Genomic DNA, 22,739 nt, shown 5'->3' on the forward strand with positions numbered 1-22,739 from the left:
TTTGGTATGATCCTGATTGTACATTTTCCTTTAAACGTTTGTAATTCCCTTCTTTGTGAAATTAGGAAGAAGCCCATGAAAATGATTAATGAATACAGCTTGGTGCCATATTTCTGATTTCCTTTCTGCATTTATTATAGGCAACATAGACCTAACATACTGGCCAGTAGGAAGTGCACACACACGACTTGCCATCTCAGATATATTTAATAAATTAAAACAAGGTACAAAAAAGAAACAATGTACATTTCATCCCGCTCCAACCCTCCTCCTCTCTCTTTGTCAGTGACAAACATACTCTCAGACAGTTCCCTTGACCGTAGGATGAAGTCAACCCTAGACACTGATCCGAAGTCAGTCTTGCATCTTCAGCCCATAAAGGTTCAATTGAGGACCCACTGAGGGTAAGCTGATCCTAGATCTTTGTCTAATGGCCAACTTATACCCAGAGCATTATCTCACAGCGTCACACTCACAGTATTTCATAATCTCCCAAAAACCACCCACCCCGTACCCCAAAAACACACACATGCTACATGTCTGCAGGCACCTAGTGACACGAAGAGGGAATGGACAGAGGAGATGTCATAAGGAAGCAGGAAGTACACATGGGAGCCAGCTGCTCCAATCATTTCATCCATCCTAAATGGTACCCTATTCTCTGATCTCCATATATTTTCATGAAGTCATTTCAGACGCAGTCTCAGTTCCATTCACAGAGAAGAGTTCCATTCCATCTGTCTCCAACTGCAAATACACTTCCTGAATAATCTTTATGACATCGCTGACTACCCCTCCCAGTCTTGTTCTAGGCAGGCACCCGGTTGGGTGATAGGACTCAGGTTGCTTGTTGGCAAGCACTGGTTAAGAGCGGTACGGTGTGTAGTTTGTTCTACTGGTTTATAGATCATACGAATGAGTTCATCTAGTCAATGGTTAGGACTGGTCAGTCAATCCAGGAAATATGGAGGTTAGTGGACTGTTGCAGTTCTTGTGTGTTGTGAGCAGAGAACATTTAAGTGGAGTACTCAATATATGTAGGGGAGGACTAAGATAGTGTAAAATGGAGGGACGGGGTCCATGATTAAAAGGGGGGGGGGGTCTGTGTGTTTGGTAGGAGAAAGTGATTAAGGTCCAATATAAGTGCACTCAACAAGCGGGGAGGCAGACATTTGCTCACACTCATGCACACTGCATCAACACTGCACAGATGCCCCTACACACACACACACACACACACCCCCCCCCACACACACACAAGAAAGTGTTCAGAAACTTATTATGCACAACATGATTAATAGAGTTGCACGACTACAGTGACTGTACAGTCCACAGATAGGACAACACACCCCCATCTATTCCTTTCCTTTCCCTCCCCTCACAACACTCAACTCTCCAACCTCTGCATCACTCTCTCCCTCACCTTTTCTCCCTCCTCATTGATCGATCATCGGATATTCTAGATTATTGAGGAAACTACAGTTTTGTGTGTGTGAGTGTGTGTATGTAGCGCTGGACAGGGGTGCAGAGCAGACAGTATAATCTTCTGCTTTAGTCTAGTTGGTCAGTGGTTCAACCTTCAATCAGCACATAATTCCCCATAAAGGCAAATATCAAAATCAAATAAGACTAGTTCACATGACATTCCAAAATAATTTTGGCAAACGTAAGAGCATTGGGGTGGGTGAGTCAGTGTTGTATGGTATACAGTATGCTGTTAATATGTGTCAGTCCACAGAATCCTGTCCCGTCATTGGTCCCTCTCTCTTCCTGTTTTGCAGCAGCAGGACTGGCACTCCCTTTGTTTCGTTATATATATATATATATATATAGTGCCTTGCGAAAGTATTCGGCCCCCTTGAACTTTGACCTTTTGCCACATTTCAGGCTTCAAACGAAGATATAAAACTGTAATTTTTTGTGAAGAATCAACAACAAGTGGGACACAATCATGAAGTGGAACGAAATTTATTGGATATTTCAAACTTTTTTAACAAATGAAAAATTGGGCGTGCAAAATTATTCAGCCCCCTTAAGTTAATACTTTGTAGCGCCACCTTTTGCTGCGATTACAGCTGTAAGTCGCTTGGGGTATGTCTCTATCAGTTTTGCACATCGAGAGAATTACATTTTTGCCCATTCCTCCTTGCAAAACAGCTCGAGCTCAGTGAGGTTGGATGGAGAGCGTTTGTGAACAGCAGTTTTCAGTTCTTTCCCCAGATTCTCGATTGGATTCAGGTCTGGACTTTGACTTGGCCATTCTAACACCTGGATATGTTTATTTGTGAACCATTCCATTGTAGATTGTGCTTTATGTTTTGGATCATTGTCTTGTTGGAAGACAAATCTCCGTCCCAGTCTCAGGTCTTTTGCAGACTCCATCAGGTTTTCTTCCAGAATGGTCCTGTATTTGGCTCCATCCATCTTCCCATCAATTTTAACCATCTTCCCTGCCCCTGCTGAAGAAAAGCAGGCCCAAACAATGATGCTGCCACCACCATGTTTGACAGTGGGGATGGTGTGTTCAGGGTGATGAGCTGTGTTGCTTTTACGCCAAACATAACGTTTTGCATTGTTGCCAAAAAGTTTCATTTTGGTTTCATCTGACCAGAGCACCTTCTTCCACATGTTTGGTGTGTCTCCCAGGTGGCTAGTGGCAAACTTTAAACGACACTTTTTATGGATATCTTTAAGAAATGGCTTTCTTCTTGCCACTCTTCCATAAAGGCCAGATTTGTGCAGTATACGACTGATTGTTGTCCTATGGACAGAGTCTCCCACCTCAGCTGTAGATCTCTGCAGTTCATCCAGAGTGATCATGGGCCTCTTGGCTGCATCTCTGATCAGTCTTCTCCTTGTATGAGCTGAAAGTTTAGAGGGACGGCCGGGTCTTCGTAGATTTGCAGTGGTCTGATACTCCTTCCATTTCAATATTATCGCTTGCACAGTGCTCCTTGGGATGTTTAAAGCTTGGGAAATCTTTTTGTATCCAAATCCGGCTTTAAACTTCTCCACAACAGTATCTCGGACCTGCCTGGTGTGTTCCTTGTTCTTCATGATGCTCTCTGCGCTTTAAACGGACCTCTGAGACGATCACAGAGCAGGTGCATTTATACGGAGACTTGATTACACACAGGTGGATTCTATTTATCATCATTAGTCATTTAGGTCAACATTGGATCATTCAGAGATCCTCACTGAACTTCTGGAGAGAGTTTGCTGCACTGAAAGTAAAGGGGCTGAATAATTTTGCACGGCCAATTTTTCTGTTTTTTATTTGTTAAAAAAGTTTGAAATATCCAATAAATTTCGTTCCACTTCTTAATTGTGTCCCACTTGTTGTTGATTTTTCACAAAAAATTACAGTTTTATATATTTATGTTTGAAGCCTGAAATGTGGCAAAAGGTCGAAAAGTTCAAGGGGGGCGAATACTTTCGCAAGGCACTGTATACACACACACACACACACACACACACACACACACACACACACACACACACACACACACACACACAGAGTTGAAGTCGGAAGTTTACATACACTTAGGGTGGAGTCATTAAAACTAGTTTTTCAAACACTCCACAAATTTCTTGTTAGCAAACTATAGTTTTGGCAAGTCGGTTAGGACATCTACTTTGTGCATGACACAAGTATTTTTCCAACAATTGTTTACAGACAGATTACTTCACTTAGAATTCACTGTATCACAATTCCAGTGGGTCAGAAGTTTACATACACTAAATTGACTGTGCCTTTAAACAGCTTGGAAAATTCCAGAAAAGGATGTCATGGCTTTAGAAGCTTCTGATAGGCTAATTGACATCATTTGAGTCAATTGGAGGTGTACCTGTGGATGTATTTCAAGGCCTACCTTCAAACTCAGTGCCTCTTTGCTTGACATCATGGGAAAATCAAAAGAAATCAGCCAATACCTCAGAAGAAAAATTGTAGACCTCCACAAGTCTGGTTCATTCTCGGGAGCAATTTCCAAACGCCTGAAGGTACCATGTTCATCTGTACAAACAATAGTACGCAAGTATTAACACCATGGGACCACGCAGCCGTCATACTGCTCAGGAAGGAGATGTGTTCTGTCTCCTAGAGATAAACGTACTTTGGTGTGCGAAAAGTGCAAATCAATCCCAGAACAACAGCAAAGGACCTTGTGAAGATGCTGGAGGAAACAGGTACAAAAGTATCTATATCCACAGTAAAACAAGTCCTATATCGGCATAACCTGAAAGGCTGCTCAGCAAGGAAGCCACTGCTCCAAAACCGCCATAAAATAGCCAGACTACGGTTTCCAACTGCACATGGGGACAACGACTGTACTTTTTGAAGAAATGTCCTCTGGTCTGATGAAACAGAAATATAACTGTTTGGCCATAATAACCATCGTTATGTTTGGAGGAAAAAGGGGGAGGGTTGCAAGCCGAAGAACACCATCCCAACCGTGAAGCACGGGGGTGGCAGCATCATGTTGTGGGGGTGCTTTGCTGCAGGAGAGACTGGTGCACTTCACAAAATAGATGGCATCATGAGAAAGGACTATTATGTGGATATATTTAAGCAACATCTCAAGACATCAGTCAGGAAGTTAAAGCTTGGTCGCAAATGGGTCTTCCAAATGGACAATGATCCCAAGCATACTTCCAAAGTTGTGGAAAAATGGTTTAAGGACAACAAGGTCAAGGTATTGGAGTGGCCATCACAAAGCCCTGACCTCAATCCTATAGAACATTTGTGGGCAGAACTGAAAAAGCGTGTGCGAGAAAGGAGGCCTACAAACCTGACTCAGTTACACCAGCTCTGTCAGGAGGAATGGGCCAAAATTCACGAACTTATTGTGGGAAGCTTGTGGAAGGCTACCCGAAACATTTGACCCAAGTTAAATAATTTAAAGGCAATGCTACCAAATACTAATTGAGTGTATGTAAACTTCTGACCCTCTCGGAATGTGATGAAAGAAATAAAAGCTGAAATTAATCATTCTCTCTACTATTATTCTGACATTTCACATTCTTAAAATAAAGTGGTGATCCTAACTGACCAAAAACAGGGCATTTATACCAGGATTAAATGTCAGGAATTGTGAAAAACTGAGTTTAAATGTATTTGGCTAAGGTGTATGTAAACTTCTGACTTCAACTGTATATATATATATATATATATATATACAGTTGAAGTCAGAAGTTTACATACACCTTAGCCAAATACATTTAAACTCAGTTTTTCACAATTCCTGACATTTAATCCTGGTATAAATGCCCTGTTTTTGGTCAGTTAGGATCACCACTTTATTTTAAGAATATTTTAAGAATATATATATATATATATATATATATATATATATATATATATATACATACACACACACACACACACACACACACACACACACACACACACACACACACACACACACACACACACACACACACACACACACATATAATATATATATATACACACACATACATACACACACACAGTACCAGTCAAAGGTTTGGACACCTACTTATTCAAGGGTTTTTCTTTATTTTTACTATTTTCTACATTGTAGAATAATAGTGAAACCATCAAAACTATGAAATAACACACATGGAATCATGTAGTAACCAAAAAAATAAATAAAATATGAGATTTTTCAAAGTAGCCACCCTTTGCCTTGATGACAGCTTTGCACACTCTTGGCATTCTTTCAACCAGCTTCATGAGGTAGTCAACTGGAATGCATTTCAATTAACAGGTGTGCCTTGTTAAAAATTAATTTATGGAATTACTTTCCTTCTTAATGCGTTTGAGCCAATCAGTTGTGTTGTGACAAGGTAGGGGTGGTATACAGAAGACAGCCCTATTTGGTAAAAGACCAAGTCCATATTATGGCAAGAACAGCTCAAATAAGCAAAGAGAAACAACAGTCCATCATTACTTTAAGACATGAAGGTCAGTCAAACAGAAACATCTCAAGAACTTTTAACGTTTCTTCAAGTGCAATCGCAAAAACCATCAAGCGCTATGATGAAACTGGCCCTCATGAGGACCGCCACAGGAAAGGAAGACCCAGAGTTACCTCTGCTGCAGAGGATAAGTTCATTAGAGTTACCAGCCTCAGAAATTGCATCCCAAATAAATGCTTCACAGAGTTCAAGTAACAGATACATCTCAACATCAACTGTTCAGAGGAGACTGTGTGAATCAGGCCTTCATGCTCGAATTGCTGCAAAGAAACCACTACTAAAGGACACCAACAACAAGAATAGACTTGTTTGGGCCAAGAAACACAAGCAATGGACATTAGACCGGTGGAAATCTGTCCTTTGGTCTGATGAGTACAAATTTCAGATTTTGGGTTCCAACCGCCGTGTCTTTGTGAGACGCAGAGTAGTTGAACGGATGATCTCCGCATGTGCGGTCCCCACCGTGAAGCATGGAGGAGGTGTGATGGTGCTTTGCTGGTGACACTGTCTGCGATTTATTTAGAATTCAAGGCACACTTAACCAGCATGGCTACCACAGCTTTCTGCAGCAATACGCCATCCTATCTGGTTTGCGCTTAGTGGGACTATCATTTGTTTTTCAACAGAACAATGACCCAACACACCTCCAGGCTGTATAAGGGCTATTTTACCAAGAAGGAGAGTGATGGAGTGCTGCATAAGATGACCTGGCCTCCACAATCAACCGACCTCAACCCAATTGAGATGGTTTGGGATGAGTTGGACCGCAGAGTGAAGGAAAAGCAGCCAACAAGTGCTCAGCATATGTGGGAACTCCTTCAAGACCTTTGGAAAAACATTACAGGTGAAGATGGTTGAGAGAATGCCAAGAGTGTGCAAATCTGTCATCAAGGCAAAAGGTGGCTACTTTGAAGAATCTCAAATATAAAATATATTTTGATTTGGTTAACACTTTTTTGGTTACTATATGATTCTATATATGTGTTCCTTCATAGTTTTGATGTCTTCATTATTAAATCAGCAATGCAGAAAATAGTAAAAATAAAGAAAACCTTGAATGAGGAAGTGTGTCCAAACTTTTGACTGGTACTGTATATTTATTTAGTTTTCTTTCCAAAGATACAAAGGTAAACTAGCTAGCTACGTACAGCAGGTACAGTACCACTATCATCTCAGATGCTAAACAACCAGGAAACAGCAGGGAAACAGCCTCTGAGCCACGGAAGATCCCAATGGAACGACAGAGCGAGAGAAAAGAGAGAAAGAGGGTGTAGAGAGGGCATGCTGGGAGTTGAAGTCACAAAAGGGAAGAAGGAGAGATAGAGAGACAGGGGGAAAGAGAGGAAAGAAGGAGAGCAGCCTTCGTCAGACCGTTGAGTGGTGTGACAGAGCGCCATTCGTCCAATGGCTGGCCTGTATGGGGAGCTGTTTTCTGTTCTAGGGGGAGGGTCTCGTTTCAATCATCCAAGGAAAACTCCAGTGTTGAGGGGTTTGTCGGTACTGTGGTACCGAGGCGTCCAGCCTGGGGAAGTCGTGGCAAGGTCAGGGTCAGTATTCAGCGGCGTACTCGGTCCCGTGAAGCCCTCTGCAGACTAGTGTAAACTCCTTCACTATGTCTTTCACCCTCCGCTTATTGACTCGCTCTCTAGAGGGAGAGCGAGAGGAGAGAGATGGGGTCAGACACAGAGAAAGAAAAGCTAACAGCAGCATTGCCTAGGTGAGTGAGCAAGTACGTGTGTGGTACCTGAGTATCTGTTGGGTGAAGGTGTCCTTCTGTTCTGTGGTGACCCTAGTGGAGGGAAAGCCTGCTGCCTGCAGCGCCTCTTTCAGCCACACAGTGAGAAGAGGGAAACAGTGCTTATTGAGACTGAACAGCACCTCAGCAAACTGGTCCATCAGACTACGAGATGAACCTCCCCCGATTGCCTGGAGAGAGAGAGAGAGAGAGAGAGGAAGAAAGGAAAGACCAGTCAGTAAGGTGATATGTTTCAGTCTACAATAGGACATCTAAAATACATTAGCGAGGATGCATGTTGGTTTACCTCTAGTACAGCCTGCAGCAGTAGTTTTCCATCCTCCTGCACCACTCTGGCCACTGGGGGCACATCTGAGCAACGAGGCAACAACTCAGTCTACGGCACACACACAGGGACAATCAGAGAGAACCACAAAACTAAGAACACATTTCAACAAGATTCACCTTGGTTAACCAAAAACATACACTTCACTCCGTATTTATTTGGACAGTGAAGCTAAAACCTTGGCTCTATACTCCAACATTTTGGAATTTTTCAAATTAGGCGAAAGTACAGAATGTCACCTTTTATTTGAGGGTATTTTCATGCATATATGTTTTAATGTTTAAAAATGAAGGTACTTTATGTATCTAGTCCCCCCATTTGAAGGTGTCATAAATATTTGGACATATTCACCTATGGTGTATTAAAGTAGTCAAAAGTTTAGTATTTGGTCCCATATTCCTAGCACGTAATGACTACATCAAGCTTGTGACTACAAACTTGTTGGATGCATTTGCAGTTTACTGTACATAAAGTTATTTCTAAACAGCAAAACATATATTAAAATACCCTCAAATACAAGGTGACATTCTTTACTAAAAAACATTTGATCTCAAATCCAAAATGTTGGAGTATAGAGCCAAATTAAAAATGTTTAGCTTTACTGTCCAAATAAATACAGAGGGGAGTGTGTGTGTGTGTGTGTGTGTGTGTGTGTACACTCACAAAGAACAAGCAGGTAGACTTCACTGTTGGAGCTTCTGGGAATTTGAGTGACAGTACTCCTACAGGAGAGGGGGGGGGGGGGGGGGGGGGGGGCATTAAAGAAACATAAAAATACAAAAGCTATTCTATTTAAAGGGCGACAGCACTTCCTGATTTGGCCTCTTATGGAAGATTGCTCATTAAGCGGCCATGACTGAAGACAAACGAGAGTGGTCTTGGTGGTGTGGTTTGATCTGGGTGTGTTATTATATCCTACCCTGGCAGGTACTGTTGTTTGTCCCTCCTGAGTCAGCGTAGCAACAACATAGCGTCTTCCTCAAAATAGTCACTTCCTATCAATTGTCAGAATTAATCGAAGATAAATCAAGAAATCTGTAATTAATTTATTCGTTTTTGCCGAGGAGATCTTAGTCAATTTTACATCTAAGGTGTTTGGTGCAGTATTTCGCAAGTAATTTTTTTTTCACATGAAAAACTTTTTTTCTGGGAACGATAACATGTCTACTACAACTTCATAATCTGCAAGCTGTGAAACTATCGTAAATAAAGCACAAGCTACACATTGTTTATCAGTGCCCAAAATCACTTGCTAGCTAATTTCCAACTCTGTGTTCACCACAGGCGAGTGGCAACGTGTGTACTTCGGGTGCCGTTGTGTTTTTTACAACTTTCTCACTATTACCAGTGTCTGTCTGGCAGTGTTTCATAGGGAATCATGTTACAAAGCAGGTCACGGGGGACACAAGACGCTCGCAAATGGGTTTTGGAATATTGACAAGTTGCAGTTAGAATACAGGTGCGCGCTGATCGTCTCAATTCTAATTTTGCCCCAAAAGTGGCAGACTTGCGTGATTAACACTATCAAACATCAGTCTGATGCGCTGCATAAAGGACAGGTCTGTCTCACTGTCTGGAGGTTCTGGATGCTGTGATTGGATAGAGCTGAATTAGCACAGCTGCTTCTCTCGTGTTAGTGAGCACTGGGCAAGTGGACACGATCGTAAACCCTCCAGTAAGTCGTGACAAACTCCCTTACAAAATTCAGTTTTGGACGAGACTGACTTTATGTCCAAATTTATCCTATTTACACTTTGAAGTCAATTTTGACACGAGAATGAATGTTTCTAACTCACATCCATGCCACATAGAACCAACTTCTCTGGATTTAAAATGGCCTAAGGGGCAGTTGACCTTTAAACACTTTCTAACAGTTTTACAGTGTGCGTGTTAAAAGGGACACGGCAACACACACACAATGATCAGTGTGTGTGTTGGGAGCAAAGAGACACACACTTACCACAATGGAACACAGCTTTCACGTCAAGACTCTCAGATAAGAAGAGATCTGGCTTCCGTTTGAGGGCCTACAGTAGGAGGCAGACAGAGGCATGACACAGGGCAGGAGTCTGTGCCCCTACTCCATGGGTACACCCTCTCTCTGCCCCCCCACCCCACCACTCTTCTAGCCTCGTAGACAGAACCGTGTCTGCTTTAGACAACTCCTTTGTCATTGCCATGTTTACCCACAAGGTCAGGAACAACTTGTAGCCCGAGCTAAACAACGAGAGGCAAATTCTGATTCTCCTTGATGTGTGATCTCGTTCACTACCCATCTGGGATTTAACAGCATTGGATTGGTGTAGACAAAGTGTTTCTTACACCAATCCAATGTTTTTAAATCCTTGAGGGGAAGTGAATGTGAGTTGGGATAAAGGAGTTGTCTATAGCAGGTAAACAGATGAAGCTACCAGGCTAGACTACTCCACTCTCCCTACGACAAACTACCACTCATACAGTAAGTACACAACTCTGCTCCAATGCAAACTCGGCAAACAAACTGGAGAAAAACAAAAAACAAAAATTATTCAAAACTTAAGTCAAACTAAAGGCAATGATGGTTCTGTAGCTTTTGTATCAATTTCATTCTGATACACTATTTTTTTCTCCCTTTTTTGGCCTGGTTGGATTGAATATGCAACATAAGTAAAGTACATGTACGGATAAATACAACTGATACTGTAATTAACTCATTCAGGATGGAGGAGGAGAGGGGGACAGAGGGAAGAGGAGAGGAGATCAGATCTATCCAAAGATTAAAGGAAGAAGAATGTAGAAGGAAGACAAAAATAAAAAAAGAGGGCAACCAATTCGCCTGAATTGATTAATTAATGGAATATTAATTAATTTGGGCTTTGATTGGCACTGGGCTGGAATTACATCAGAAAAGGGGCGTGGCTCTGGGATTCTAACCAGTGAGGTCAACTACCCTGGAACTACATCCCAGGGTCGTGTTCAGTAGGACAACTGAACATGAAAATGTTTCTTATTGGACACGTTCAGTTTGTCCCTCCTTTCAAAACATTCTCTTGTTTTTTGCCTACTGGACATGACCTTGGTGAACTCTGAACCGAACTCCCTCATCTTTAGACAAAGGTGTAGCTACTGGTTAGAGCCCTGAGTATTGAAGAAGACAGTCGGTCCTTCAATAGCGCCACCTACTGTCTATTCTCTGCCCTGCCATTATGATGGGTCGCCCTAGGACCCTTTTTAACAAACAACAGAAAGAGAAAGGAGAGAGAGCTAGAGATAACGAGACAGAGAGAGCGAGAGAGACAGAGAGAGAACAAGAGAGTGAGACAAAGAGACAGAGACAGAGAGAGAGAGATTGAGAAACCCAAAGTGAATGAAATAAGAAACCAAAAACACACCTGAGCTTGGAGTTGCATAAATGAATCAACAATATCAGGATGATCCCTGGGTCCTAAAATATAATAAAGATGAAACTTAACAAATCATAAAGAATAAAGAGAATAATAATAATATACAAACAGCAACTCAACCGATTCAACAGTCATGTGGAAAGAAAAGAGAACAGAAAAGATCTCATTGAAATAATTGTCACACGTGAGTAAAGAACAAACAAAGGGGGGAGAGAGGGAGGTGGGGCGCGTGAAGCTTTGGAAGAGTCTCAGAAAAACAGGGAGCGGTTGAACGAACAGAAAACAGGTAGAGAAAGAAAAGACATGGGTTCCATTTGGAGATAAAAAAGAAAGTAGTAACGAGAGAAGGAACAAACCTAAAAATAACAAAAGTGGGTTTGGAGTGGGGAACCCAGGAGGTACCTCTGTTACTGCGACGCTTCAGAGAAAAAGGGGTGTCCAGTCCCAAATCAACCCCTAGCCTCTACCCCCTTCCCCTGGGATAGCCCCTATGCATCTCCCCTAGACTATACACCCTAGGGGCTTGGAAATGTCATACGATAGGCAATATGATATTTTTCTGTGTGGCTTACAACCGTCCATGTGCCAAGGGGGTAGGGGCTGGGGGTTGATTTGGGATTGGGTCAATAGAACCCCTGACCCCTACCCCCACCCACCCCCCAAAAGGTGAACACTTGGGAGGCAACCCTTCCCTTCACTGTTCCCAGACTCCAAACAAGACCCAAGCCCTCACCTTACAGGCTTATTCAGTGGGGTGCAACCCAGATAGAAATGCAATGTATAGAGCACACACAATTCCGTTCTGTAAAACCGAGGGCTGTCTGTTCTACACAATACATTTCTATATGAACGTTGTTCTGCAACAACATTCTGTGATGTTTTGTAACGTTGCACCATACTGTATAAGATACAGGCCACAGTGTAACATTTAAGGTCACCTGCTCAGAAAGAAAGAGTTAAAGAAAGGAGGAGGCAGCCATTATCAATCAAACACAGTCAAAGCAGAAGAGGGGGAGTAGGGAATGAGAGGACAACTAAAAAGGGAGAAGAGAGGGCTAGACAGTATTCAGATAACAACCACTGGATAATGTCAGTGTGAAAAACAAAACTTCCTTCTAATGCTTTTTCTTTTCTAATTCTCCATAGCAGCACAGGAGGACAGAGGATGCATATCAATAATCTAACGTGACTTCCTCTCCTCATCGCCTCCCCTTCATCTGCACTCATCTAAGAACACTGCAATATGATGCAATAGGTGCTTTCAACTGTCCAGCTCCAAGGAGAGGAGACAAGGACTTTAGACTATTGAGATGCAGCCATTGTATTTCCCCTGCTGCTGAAAGCAGGAGTGTGTGCAGGTTTCCTGTCAATCAAAATCACCCAAAAGAAAAACAGACAAATATCACCCCCCTCCCCTGCAGGACCCCCTACCTTGCTGGAAGATGGAGAGTGTTACCGAGGTAACCAGCTCAAATAGAGCCTTGATGGGAGGGAAGTTGTCCGTCTCACTGGCAAATATATGGACCATCTGTCAAATACAACCACAGATGGTTTCACACTGGTCAAGGTGTTTGTGTGTGTGCCACTGATGCGTGTGTATTGTGTATGCGTGAGTGTGTTCAAGCGTGTGTTTGTGTGTGTACCTGTCGTGTGAGGTCCAGTGCTGAGGCTTGTGGTATGGTACTGTACATCTGTCCTAGCATCTCACTGAGCTGAGACACCATGGGGGCAAAGTCATGGAGGAGAGTCTTCACCGACTTCTCAAAGATAGCACACACGGCCTGGGAGGAGGGAGGGAGACAGGGGGAGAGTGAAACTTAATTTTCAGCTTGTTCAGGTCAGATTTCTTTATGCTTCATATATTAAAACATCACTATAGGTCTGTTCAGTGTGTGCTTGTCTCACCTCCACCACCTGAGAGTCGTTGAGCCACTTGCTGAGGACCGTCTGAATGAGAGCAAAGACCTGCTGTAGGACCACCACCACCTAGAACACACACAGGTTAGTTTGAGTAACCTAGACAACGCTAAACACTCCCACAATGACAACGCTAAACACTCCCACAATGACAACGCTAAACACTCCCACAATGACAACGCTAAACACTCCCACAATGACAACGCTAAACACTCCCACAATGAAAACGCTAAACACTCCCACAATGAAAACGCTAAACACTCCCACAATGAAAACACTAAACACTCCCACAATGAAAACGCTAAACACTCCCACAATGAAAACGCTAAACACTCCCACAATGAAAACGCTAAACACTCCCACAATGAAAACGCTAAACACTCCCACAATGAAAACGCTAAACACTCCCACTGAGCTTGCGTGTGCCTGGGTGTTGATGGTGGTGTCTCTCACCGGGTTAGGTCCTGGTGGTGGCGGGGCTGTTTTGACAGGTGGCGCTGTGCCCTCTCCTGATTCGTCCTCCTGCTTGCTGATGTCCAGCGTAGTGAAGAGATTGGATAACAGACCTAGGATGTGGATTATCGCTAGTTTATTGGACGGGTTGGGCTGGAGAGAGGGATGAGGGAGGGAGAGAAAGATGAGAAAGTAAGTCCTTAGCTTCAGGGAACCAGACAAACAAGATTTGCCATGTCTTAACAAGTGAAACAAAAAGAAACAGTGAAAGAACATAAAAGAGAGAGGGATGAAGTGAAAAGGACAGAACTTCTTCTAAAGAAGTGAAAGAGAGAAGAGATGATTTTTGGCTGCGTCAGTCAGTTGATGGCTTCATCTTTCTGCAGATTTCAGACACACACTCTCCAGGGTGACAACACTAATTAAAGCTTTGTTAGTACCGATTTAATCACCGCTCTGTATCCATGACAACGGAACTGTGGCGTACAAGGGAGGCGTAATGCAGCTGGGCTGACTCCCTTCGCTTAATGAGCAATGTTGCTACTGAACACACACACACACACACACACACACACACACTTCAGATTTGAGATAGGTGTGTGCAACTTGGACTTATACCCAAATCATTCATTGACGTCAATGGGTGAGCATTTGAGTCGAGTGTCCAGATCTTAAGTCAGAATACCACCCTAAATGCATAAAAACAGACAATGGTTGTACTAATATAGTGGATGTGCAGTTTCACCTCTTGCCTCAAGGTGCCAGTGTTTGTCAGGCTGCACAGGCGACCTGATTCCCTAGTCTGACGTCGCGGCTATAAATCACAGACAGGTAGAAAGGGAGAGAGAGAGGGAGAGAAAGAGACAGGCAGCGAGAGCAGAGACAGAGCGGAGAGAGGCAGAGCGGAGAGAGGCAGAGCGGAGAGAGACAGCGAGAGGAGAGAGACAGCGAGAGGAGAGAGACAGCGAGAGGAGAGAGGCAGCGAGAGGAGAGAGGCAGAGCGGAGAGAGACAGCGAGAGGAGAGAGACAGCGAGAGGAGAGAGGCAGAGCGGAGAGAGACAGCGAGAGGAGAGAGACAGCGAGAGGAGAGAGACAGCGAGAGGAGAGAGGCAGAGCGGAGAGAGACAGCGAGAGGAGAGAGACAGCGAGAGGAGAGAGGCAGAGCGGAGAGAGACAGCGAGAGGAGAGAGACAGCGAGAGGAGAGAGACAGCGAGAGGAGAGAGGCAGAGCGGAGAGAGACAGAGCGGAGAGAGGCAGAGCGGAGAGAGGCAGAGCGGAGAGAGACAGCGAGAGGAGAGAGACAGCGAGAGGAGAGAGACAGCGAGAGGAGAGAGGCAGAGAGGAGAGAGACAGAGCGGAGAGAGGCAGAGCGGAGAGAGGCAGAGCGGAGAGAGACAGCGAGAGGAGAGAGACAGCGAGAGGAGAGAGACAGCGAGAGGAGAGAGGCAGAGCGGAGAGAGACAGCGAGAGGAGAGAGACAGCGAGAGGAGAGAGGCAGAGCGGAGAGAGACAGCGAGAGGAGAGAGACAGCGAGAGGAGAGAGACAGCGAGAGGAGAGAGACAGCGAGAGGAGAGAGACAGCGAGAGGAGAGAGACAGCGAGAGGAGAGAGACAGCGAGGAGAGAGAGACAGCGAGGAGAGAGAGACAGCGAGGAGAGGCAGAGAGAGAGAGACCGAGAGAGGCAGAGAGAGAAAGAGACCGAGAGAGAGGCAGAGAGAGAAAGAGAGCGAGAGAGAGGCAGAGAGAGAAAGAGAGCGAGAGAGAGGCAGAGAGAGAAAGAGAGCGAGAGAGAGGCAGAGAGAGGCAGAGAGAGAGGAGAGGCAGCAAGAGGCAGAGAGGAGAGAGAGAGACAGGCAGCGAGAGGACAGGCAGAGCGAGAGACAGGCAGCGAGAGGACAGGCAGAGCGAGAGACAGGCAGAGAGGAGAAAGAAGGCAGAGAGGAGAGAAAGTAAGACCGGCAGCGAGAGGAGAGGCAGAGAGGAGGACAAGCACCTGCCTGGAGGTGACAGCATTCCCTCCCCCATATGCCCCCCCTAGGCACAACTAATGACAACATAACCAACAAAAACGGGTCACAACTCCTGCAGCTCTGTCGCATGCTGGGCATATACATAGTCAATGGTAGGCTTCGAGGGGACTCCCATGGTTGGTAAACCTATAGCTCATCTCTTGGCAGTAGTACTGTAGACTACTTTATCACTGACCTCAACCCAGAGTCTCTCAGAGAGTTCAGTCAGCTCACTGACACCCCTCTATCAGATCACAGCAAAATCACTGTCTACTTGAACAGTGCAATACTCAATCATGAGGCATCAAAGACAAAGGAACTGAGTAATATTAAGAAATGCTATAGATGGAAGGAATGTAGTGTGGAAACCTACCAAAAAACAATTAGGCAACAACAAATTCAATCCCTTTTAGACAACTTCCAGGACAAAACGTTCTACTGTAATAGTGAAGGTGTAAACCTGGCAGTAGAAAATCTTAACAGTATATTTGACCTCTCAGCTTCCCTATCAAATCTAAACATTTCAAACAGAAAGCTCAATGTAATTGAAAAATCCATAGACTACCCACTTCTGGGAAAATTGGAAAACACTAAACAAACATGAAGAATTATCTATCCAAAATGGAGATGTATGGGTAAACCACTTTTCCAATCTTTTTGGCTCTATAACAAAGAACAAACAGCAAAAACGTATACATGATCAAATACAAATCTTAGAATCAACTATTAAAGACTACCAGAACCCATTGGATTCTCCAATTACCTTGAATGAACTACAGGACAAAATAAAAACCCTCCAACCCAAAAAGGCCTGTGGTGTTGATGGTATCCTCAATGAAATGATAAAATATACAGACAGCAAATTCCAATTGGCTATACTAAAACTCTTTAACATCATCCTTTGCTCTGGCATCTTCCCCAATATTTGGAACCAAGGACTAATCACCCCAATCCACAAAAGTGGAGACAAATTTGACCCCAATAACTACCGTGGGATATGCTTCAACAGCAACCTTGAGAAAATCCTCTACATTATCATTAACAGCCGACTCATACATTTCCTCAGTGAAAACAATGTACTGAGCAAATGTCAAATTGGATTTTTACCAAATTATCGTACGACAGACCACATATTCACCCTGCAAACTCTAATTGACAAACAAACAAACCTAAGGCAAAGTCTTCTCATGCTTTGTTGATTTCAAAAAAGCCTTCGCCACAATTTTTGTCATGAGGGTCTGCTATAGAAATTGATGGAAAGTGGTTTTGGGGGAAAAACATACAACATCGTAAAATCCATGTACACAAACAACAAGTGTGCGGTTAAAATAGGCAAAAAAAACACATTTCTTCCCACAGGGCCGTGGGGTGAGACAGGGATGCAGCTTAAGCACCACTCTCTTCAACATATAAACCAACGAATTGGCGAGGGCAATAGAACAGTCTGCAGCACCTGGCCTCACCCTACTAGAATCTGAAGTCAAATGTCTACTGTTTGCTGATGATCTGGTGCTTCTGTCAACAATCAAGGAGGGCCTTACAGCAGCACCTAGATATTCTGCCAGACCTGGGCCCTGACAGTAAATCTCAGTAAGTCTAAGTCTTCACACCAAAGTACGTTCATCTCTAGGAGACAGAACACGTCTCCTTCCTGAGCGGTATAACGGCTGCGTGGTCCCATGGTGTTTATACTTGCGTACTATTGTTTGTACAGATGAACATGGTACCTTCAGGCGTTTGGAAATTGCTCCCAAGAATGAACCAGACTTGTGGAGGTCTACAATTTTTCTTCTGAGGTCTTGGCTGATTTCTTTTGATTTTCCCATGATGTCAAGCAAAGAGGCACTGAGTTTGAAGGTAGGCCTTGAAATACATCCACAGGTACACCTCCAATTGACTCAAATTATTTCAATGAGCCTGTCAGAAGCTCCGAAAGCCATGACATCATTTTCTGGAATTTTCCAAGCTGTTTAAAGGCACAGTCAACTTAGTGTATGTAAACTTCTGACCCACTGGAATTGTGATGCAGTGAATTATAAGTGAAATAATCTGTCTGTAAACAATTGTTGGAAAAATCACTTGTGTCATGCACAAAGTAGATGTCCTAACCGACTTGCTAAAACTATAGTTTGTTAACAAGAAATTTGTGGAGTGGTTGAAAACGAGTTTTAATGACTCCAACCTAAGTGCATGTAAACTTCCGACTTCAACTGTACATAATACGACATGTGTAATGTATTTTTCTTTTGGAACTTCTGTGAGTGTAATGTTTACTGTTCATAACACTTTTGTATATTATCTCCTTCACATGCTTTGGCAATGTTAACATATGTTTCCCATGCCGAGAGAGAGAGCGCGAGAGAGAGAGCGCGAGCGCAAGAGAGCGAGCGCGAGAGAGAGAGAGCGCGAGAGAGAGAGAGCGCGAGAGAGAGAGAGAGCGTGAGAGAGAGAGAGCGTGAGAGAGAGAGAGCGCGAGCGAAAACGAGCGCGAGCGAAAGCGCGAGAGGGAGAGCGCGAGAGGGAGAGCGCGAGCGAGAGAGCGCGAGCGAGAGCTCTTCATTTGAACTGACATCTCTTTTCACCCAGACACTCAGGTCTCTGCTGACTCCAGAACAATAGATCAGGGGAGAAAGACTAATTCAACACTGATAATGTCACATCCTTATTTTTAGTTAATGTCAGCTCCTTATTTTGAGAAAATGTCAAATCCTTATTTTTAGCTCCTATATGAAGGCCCAGATTCATTAGATGTGACATTTAATAAAGTAAGAATGTGTGTCAGAGTGTGTGTGTCTTATGTCCCTGTGATTCAGTAGCCCATGGCTTAGTGATGAAGCCAATCTGGTCCCACAGAGAAATGTTCAACTGTTCACATGGACACAGTCCAACAGAGAGAGCGAGAGCAAGAGAGATGCATCCATGCAGACACAAGGTCTGTTCATATGGCCCCAGTCCAATAGAGAGAGGAAAGTATGCCACTTTAACACTGTTACAACAGTGTGTGTGTGTGTGTGTGTGTGTGTGTGTGTGTGTACCGTCTCATCCGCTAGTTTCTCAAGTTGCTGTATGTAGGGTGTAATGAGGGAGTGCAGGTTCCTCAGTATCTCCTCCACAGGCAGAGCAGACAGCAGGAAGCCCAAGGCCTGCATCAGCCACATACACTGACTGGTCTGAAGTGGGAGAAAGGAAGGGAGGAGAGGTAGAGCGAGGAAGAGAGAGGAAGAGAGAGAGGAAGAGGGAGGGAGAGAGAACATTATACATTTCCAGGCCTTTGAAAGATAATGTGACTCTGTGTAAGTGCTGTTTGCTAGCTGCCATCCATCAGTCTTGTCACCAGCTCTAACCTTGCTCTTTGTTTTCATGGCAGAATGGGCTGACTCATTCTATTGTCTGGTGTACACTCCCTGTGCTTGATTATATTTTATTGAATACGCTCAGTGTTGCATGTAGTAAATGCGCAGATAATGAAGTTATTTGAATTTTGACACTGTCCCAGACTTTCATTATACATGTTTAGAGTGGGTCCAGTGAGTTGGCACATTGGGGGTTTGGCTTGCATTATTTCCAGACAGGACTAGAACTGACCTTGTGAATCTGCTTGATCAGCACCTCCTGTGAAGAAGAGAGGATAGCAGAAGTATCAGTAGAATTATTTATATTGACTCAAACGTAATAAAACATGAAATGTGATATACAGCACACACACACAAACCTGTGATACAGCCACTATATTTGTAGCGTAGGGCGGCAGGTCGTATTTGCATTCTCTGCAGATCTTCTTGAGTGTGGAGACAGAGGAGACGGAGAGGTCTGGGTTCCCCAAGGCTTGGAGTACCAGAGGTAAAACACTACTCAACATCACCGGGTGGTCGGCCAACCACTCTGCTAGAGCTCCTACAGGGAGGGAGGAGAACACACTGGATGAAAGGTTTTAACACAGTAATACTGTAAGCTACAGGAGACAAACAAAGGAGTCAGATGCTTTTCCTGTTTTCCTGTCCAATTATTTTTTTTCTTCTCCTTGTGATTCCCTGGATGAACAAGACACAAAGAAATGACAGCTATGACCGTATCAATACCTATGGTGAACATAACGGTGTCGGCCAGTTGGACATTGTTGATGCTAATTCTGGGGATGAGTCCAATCAGGCCTGGGATGACATCAGAGTAGTTGACATCTATCGTCTCCGCTATCGACTGGAACCCGTATAACAACGCTTCTGTATGCTGGAAGAGACAAACGGCTTCAGACAGTGCGTGGGTGTTCAGTGTGTGTGTGTGTGTGTGTGTGTGTGTGTGTGTGTGTGTGTGTGTGTGTGTACACACTGTACCTGCCATGACGAGGCTTGTTCTGTGTTGGTCAGTATTCGTCCTAGTTTCTCATACAGGTTACTGAGCAGCTCAGCTCCTAGCATCTCATAGACATACATCAGAGTGTCGGAGATATCCACCCTGGAACACATGTTACCAACAGAAGGCACGGTTTTGTTATAGAGGTGAAACTATCAATACTATGGGGGAAAGTGGTGTGTTTACAAGGTTCCGTTTTGGGTCCACTGCTTTTTTCTATTGAGTTAATATGTACAAATCATGTGTTTACCAGGGATGCAAACTGGTGAGGGCCCAAAAAGTGACACTTTGTTTGTTGTCGCATTGAAACATGCAAAAAATCCCTGCTTGGGGGAAATGCAGGCTTTAACTAATTAAACAACAAAGAATATGACCTACATGATCAGTCTCTGTGTGTAAAATAAAAAGTGGTTAATGTGAACCTGACACACAGCTAAAACATGTAAAGAAAGCAATCCAATGTTATTTGTTGCCTAGACTTTACTGCAAATGACACTCAAGTCTTGAGAAAAAACAATACACTAATATTGCAGTTAGCCATGACAGCCTTTATAATAGAACGCTTGTGACCACACACACACAACTAAATATTGCACTTGGGAAAAAAACATCTTAAAATAGACATTGATCAAATGCACAAGGCTACCTGTGTGCAAAAATAACATTCACTCAGTAAAAAATATTATAATCCCCCCTCACTCACAGGAGTTACTGTCAAGTTCAACACAACAAAAACAATATATTTTGGCTACACTGCACATTATTACATTGTCCACAGGCAGAAAGTGTACATCTGCTCTACAATATGCCAGCAAAAGTGAGAAAGAGGGAAAGTTTTTAGTGTTCCTTTCACCTCTATAATGGCATTCAGTTTAATAAGCCAAGCCCAGCTCCAGCTACACTTGATTCCTGAATCCACTTGTTTAACAAGCAACGCCTCATTTTTACTTAATTCTCTCATTCTGAAAATTAACCACATCCTGTAGAGGGAAACTATTAGTTAACAGATAGCTGGTTAGTTCATTAGCTAGTTAAAACCTGTTGGGGATAGGGGGCAGTATTGAGAATTTTGGAAAAAATATGTGCCCATTTTTAACTGCCTCCTACACCAACTCAGAAGCTAGAATATGCATATTATTGTTCAGGTTTGGATAGAAAACACTCTGAATTTTCTAAAACTGTTTGAATGGTGTCTGTGAGTATAACAGAACTCCTATGGCAGGCAAAAACCTGACAAGGTTTCAAGCAGGAAGTACCCTGTCTGACAAGGAGTCGTGCGTCTTGCATCTGTTTATTGAAAAGTAAGGATCTTAAATGTAACGTGACAATTCCCAGGGCTCCGATAGGCTCTCAGAACCCGGGAAATACCTGAAGGTTGACGAGGGAGCCTCAGGCTGAAACACATTATCGGCTTTGGTAAGTGGCGGCTCAGAGGACCTTTGAATGAGGCGCGTGCACGATTCGCTCCTGAGGAGAAATTTAATTCGGCTGTTTAGGCTCAATGCATATTCCCGGTCGGAATATTATCCCTTTTCTACGAGATAAATGGCATAAAAATTGGTTTTAAACAGCGGTTGACATGCTTCGAAGTACGGTAATGGAATATTTAGACATTTTTTGTCACGCCAATGCGCCATGCGCGAGACCGTGATGAAGCATTCTGATAGTGTCTAGAACTCACGAACAAAACGTCGCTGTTTGGATATAACGATGGATTATTTGGGACCAAACCAACATTTTTTATTGAAGTAGAAGTCCTGGCAGTGTATTCTGACGAAGAACAAGCAAGGTAAGAAAATTTTTCTTATAGGAAATGTGATTTTGGTGGAGGCTGACCTAGGTGGGTGTCTAAATAGCTAGCCCTGTGATGCCGGGCTATGTACTTAGATTATTGCAAAATGTGCTTCATCCGAAAAATCGGACATAGAGTGCATATAGGAGTAATGTATCTATAATTCTTAAAATAATTGTTATGCTTTTTGTGAACGTTTATCGTGAGTAATTTAGCAAACTGTTAGTAAATTCCCCGGAAGTTTGCGGGGGTTATGCTAGTTCTGAACGTCACATGCTAATGTAAAAAGCTTTTTTTTTTATATAAATATGAACTTGATTGAACAGACATGCATGTATTGTATAACACAATGTCCTAGGTGTGTCATCTGATGAAGATCATAAAAGGTTAGTGCTGCATTTAGCTGTGGTTTGGGTTTATGTGACATTATATGCTAGCTTGAAAAATGGGTGTCTGATTATTTCTGGCGGGGCACTCTGCTGACATAATCTAATGTTTTGTTTTCGTTGTAAAGCCTTTTTGAAATCGGACAGTGGGGTTAGATTAACGAGATTCTTGTCTTTAAATAGCTGTAAAATAGTCATATGTTTGAGAAATTGAAGTAATAGTATTTCTAACGATTCAAAAATCGCGCCACTGGATTTCAGTGGCTGTTACGTAGGTGGGACGAGTTCGTCCCACATGCGCCAGAGAGGTTAACATTTCACACAGATTGCCAGGGTCCAGTAAGCAACTAACGCGTTATAACTTGAGGAACGGCAAGGAGTCGTATACCAGTTAATACATTTAC

The 22,739-nt window shown here is 43.4% G+C and overlaps 1 protein-coding gene across 3 annotated transcripts in view; it reads right to left on the reverse strand.

The window, feature by feature from the left end:
• Positions 1-7,038: 7,038 nt before the first annotated feature.
• The window catches only part of ipo13b (importin 13b), a 44,146-nt gene continuing 28,445 nt past the window's right edge, over positions 7,039-22,739 (reverse strand). For 2 of the 3 annotated variants that reach the window (XM_029707397.1, XM_029707398.1), the window contains 15 exons: positions 20,139-20,259; positions 19,887-20,034; positions 19,520-19,701; positions 19,393-19,419; positions 18,843-18,977; positions 13,796-13,948; positions 13,331-13,411; positions 13,069-13,206; positions 12,857-12,953; positions 11,414-11,466; positions 10,003-10,069; positions 8,706-8,764; positions 8,004-8,093; positions 7,706-7,887; positions 7,039-7,606 (listed from right to left, as the gene is read on the reverse strand). In XM_029707397.1, the coding sequence (XP_029563257.1) occupies positions 7,510-7,606; positions 7,706-7,887; positions 8,004-8,093; positions 8,706-8,764; positions 10,003-10,069; positions 11,414-11,466; positions 12,857-12,953; positions 13,069-13,206; positions 13,331-13,411; positions 13,796-13,948; positions 18,843-18,977; positions 19,393-19,419; positions 19,520-19,701; positions 19,887-20,034; positions 20,139-20,259 (1,630 nt within the window). In that variant the 3' untranslated portion in view covers positions 7,039-7,509. Of the gene's footprint in view, positions 7,607-7,705; positions 7,888-8,003; positions 8,094-8,705; positions 8,765-10,002; positions 10,070-11,413; positions 11,467-12,856; positions 12,954-13,068; positions 13,207-13,330; positions 13,412-13,795; positions 13,949-18,842; positions 18,978-19,392; positions 19,420-19,519; positions 19,702-19,886; positions 20,035-20,138; positions 20,260-22,739 lie in introns of those variants that run through there. The other variant, XR_003868669.1, reaches the window with a different exon arrangement.

Source organism: Salmo trutta, chromosome 22 (genome assembly GCF_901001165.1).
Source record: "Salmo trutta chromosome 22, fSalTru1.1, whole genome shotgun sequence".
NCBI lineage: Eukaryota > Metazoa > Chordata > Actinopteri > Salmoniformes > Salmonidae > Salmo > Salmo trutta.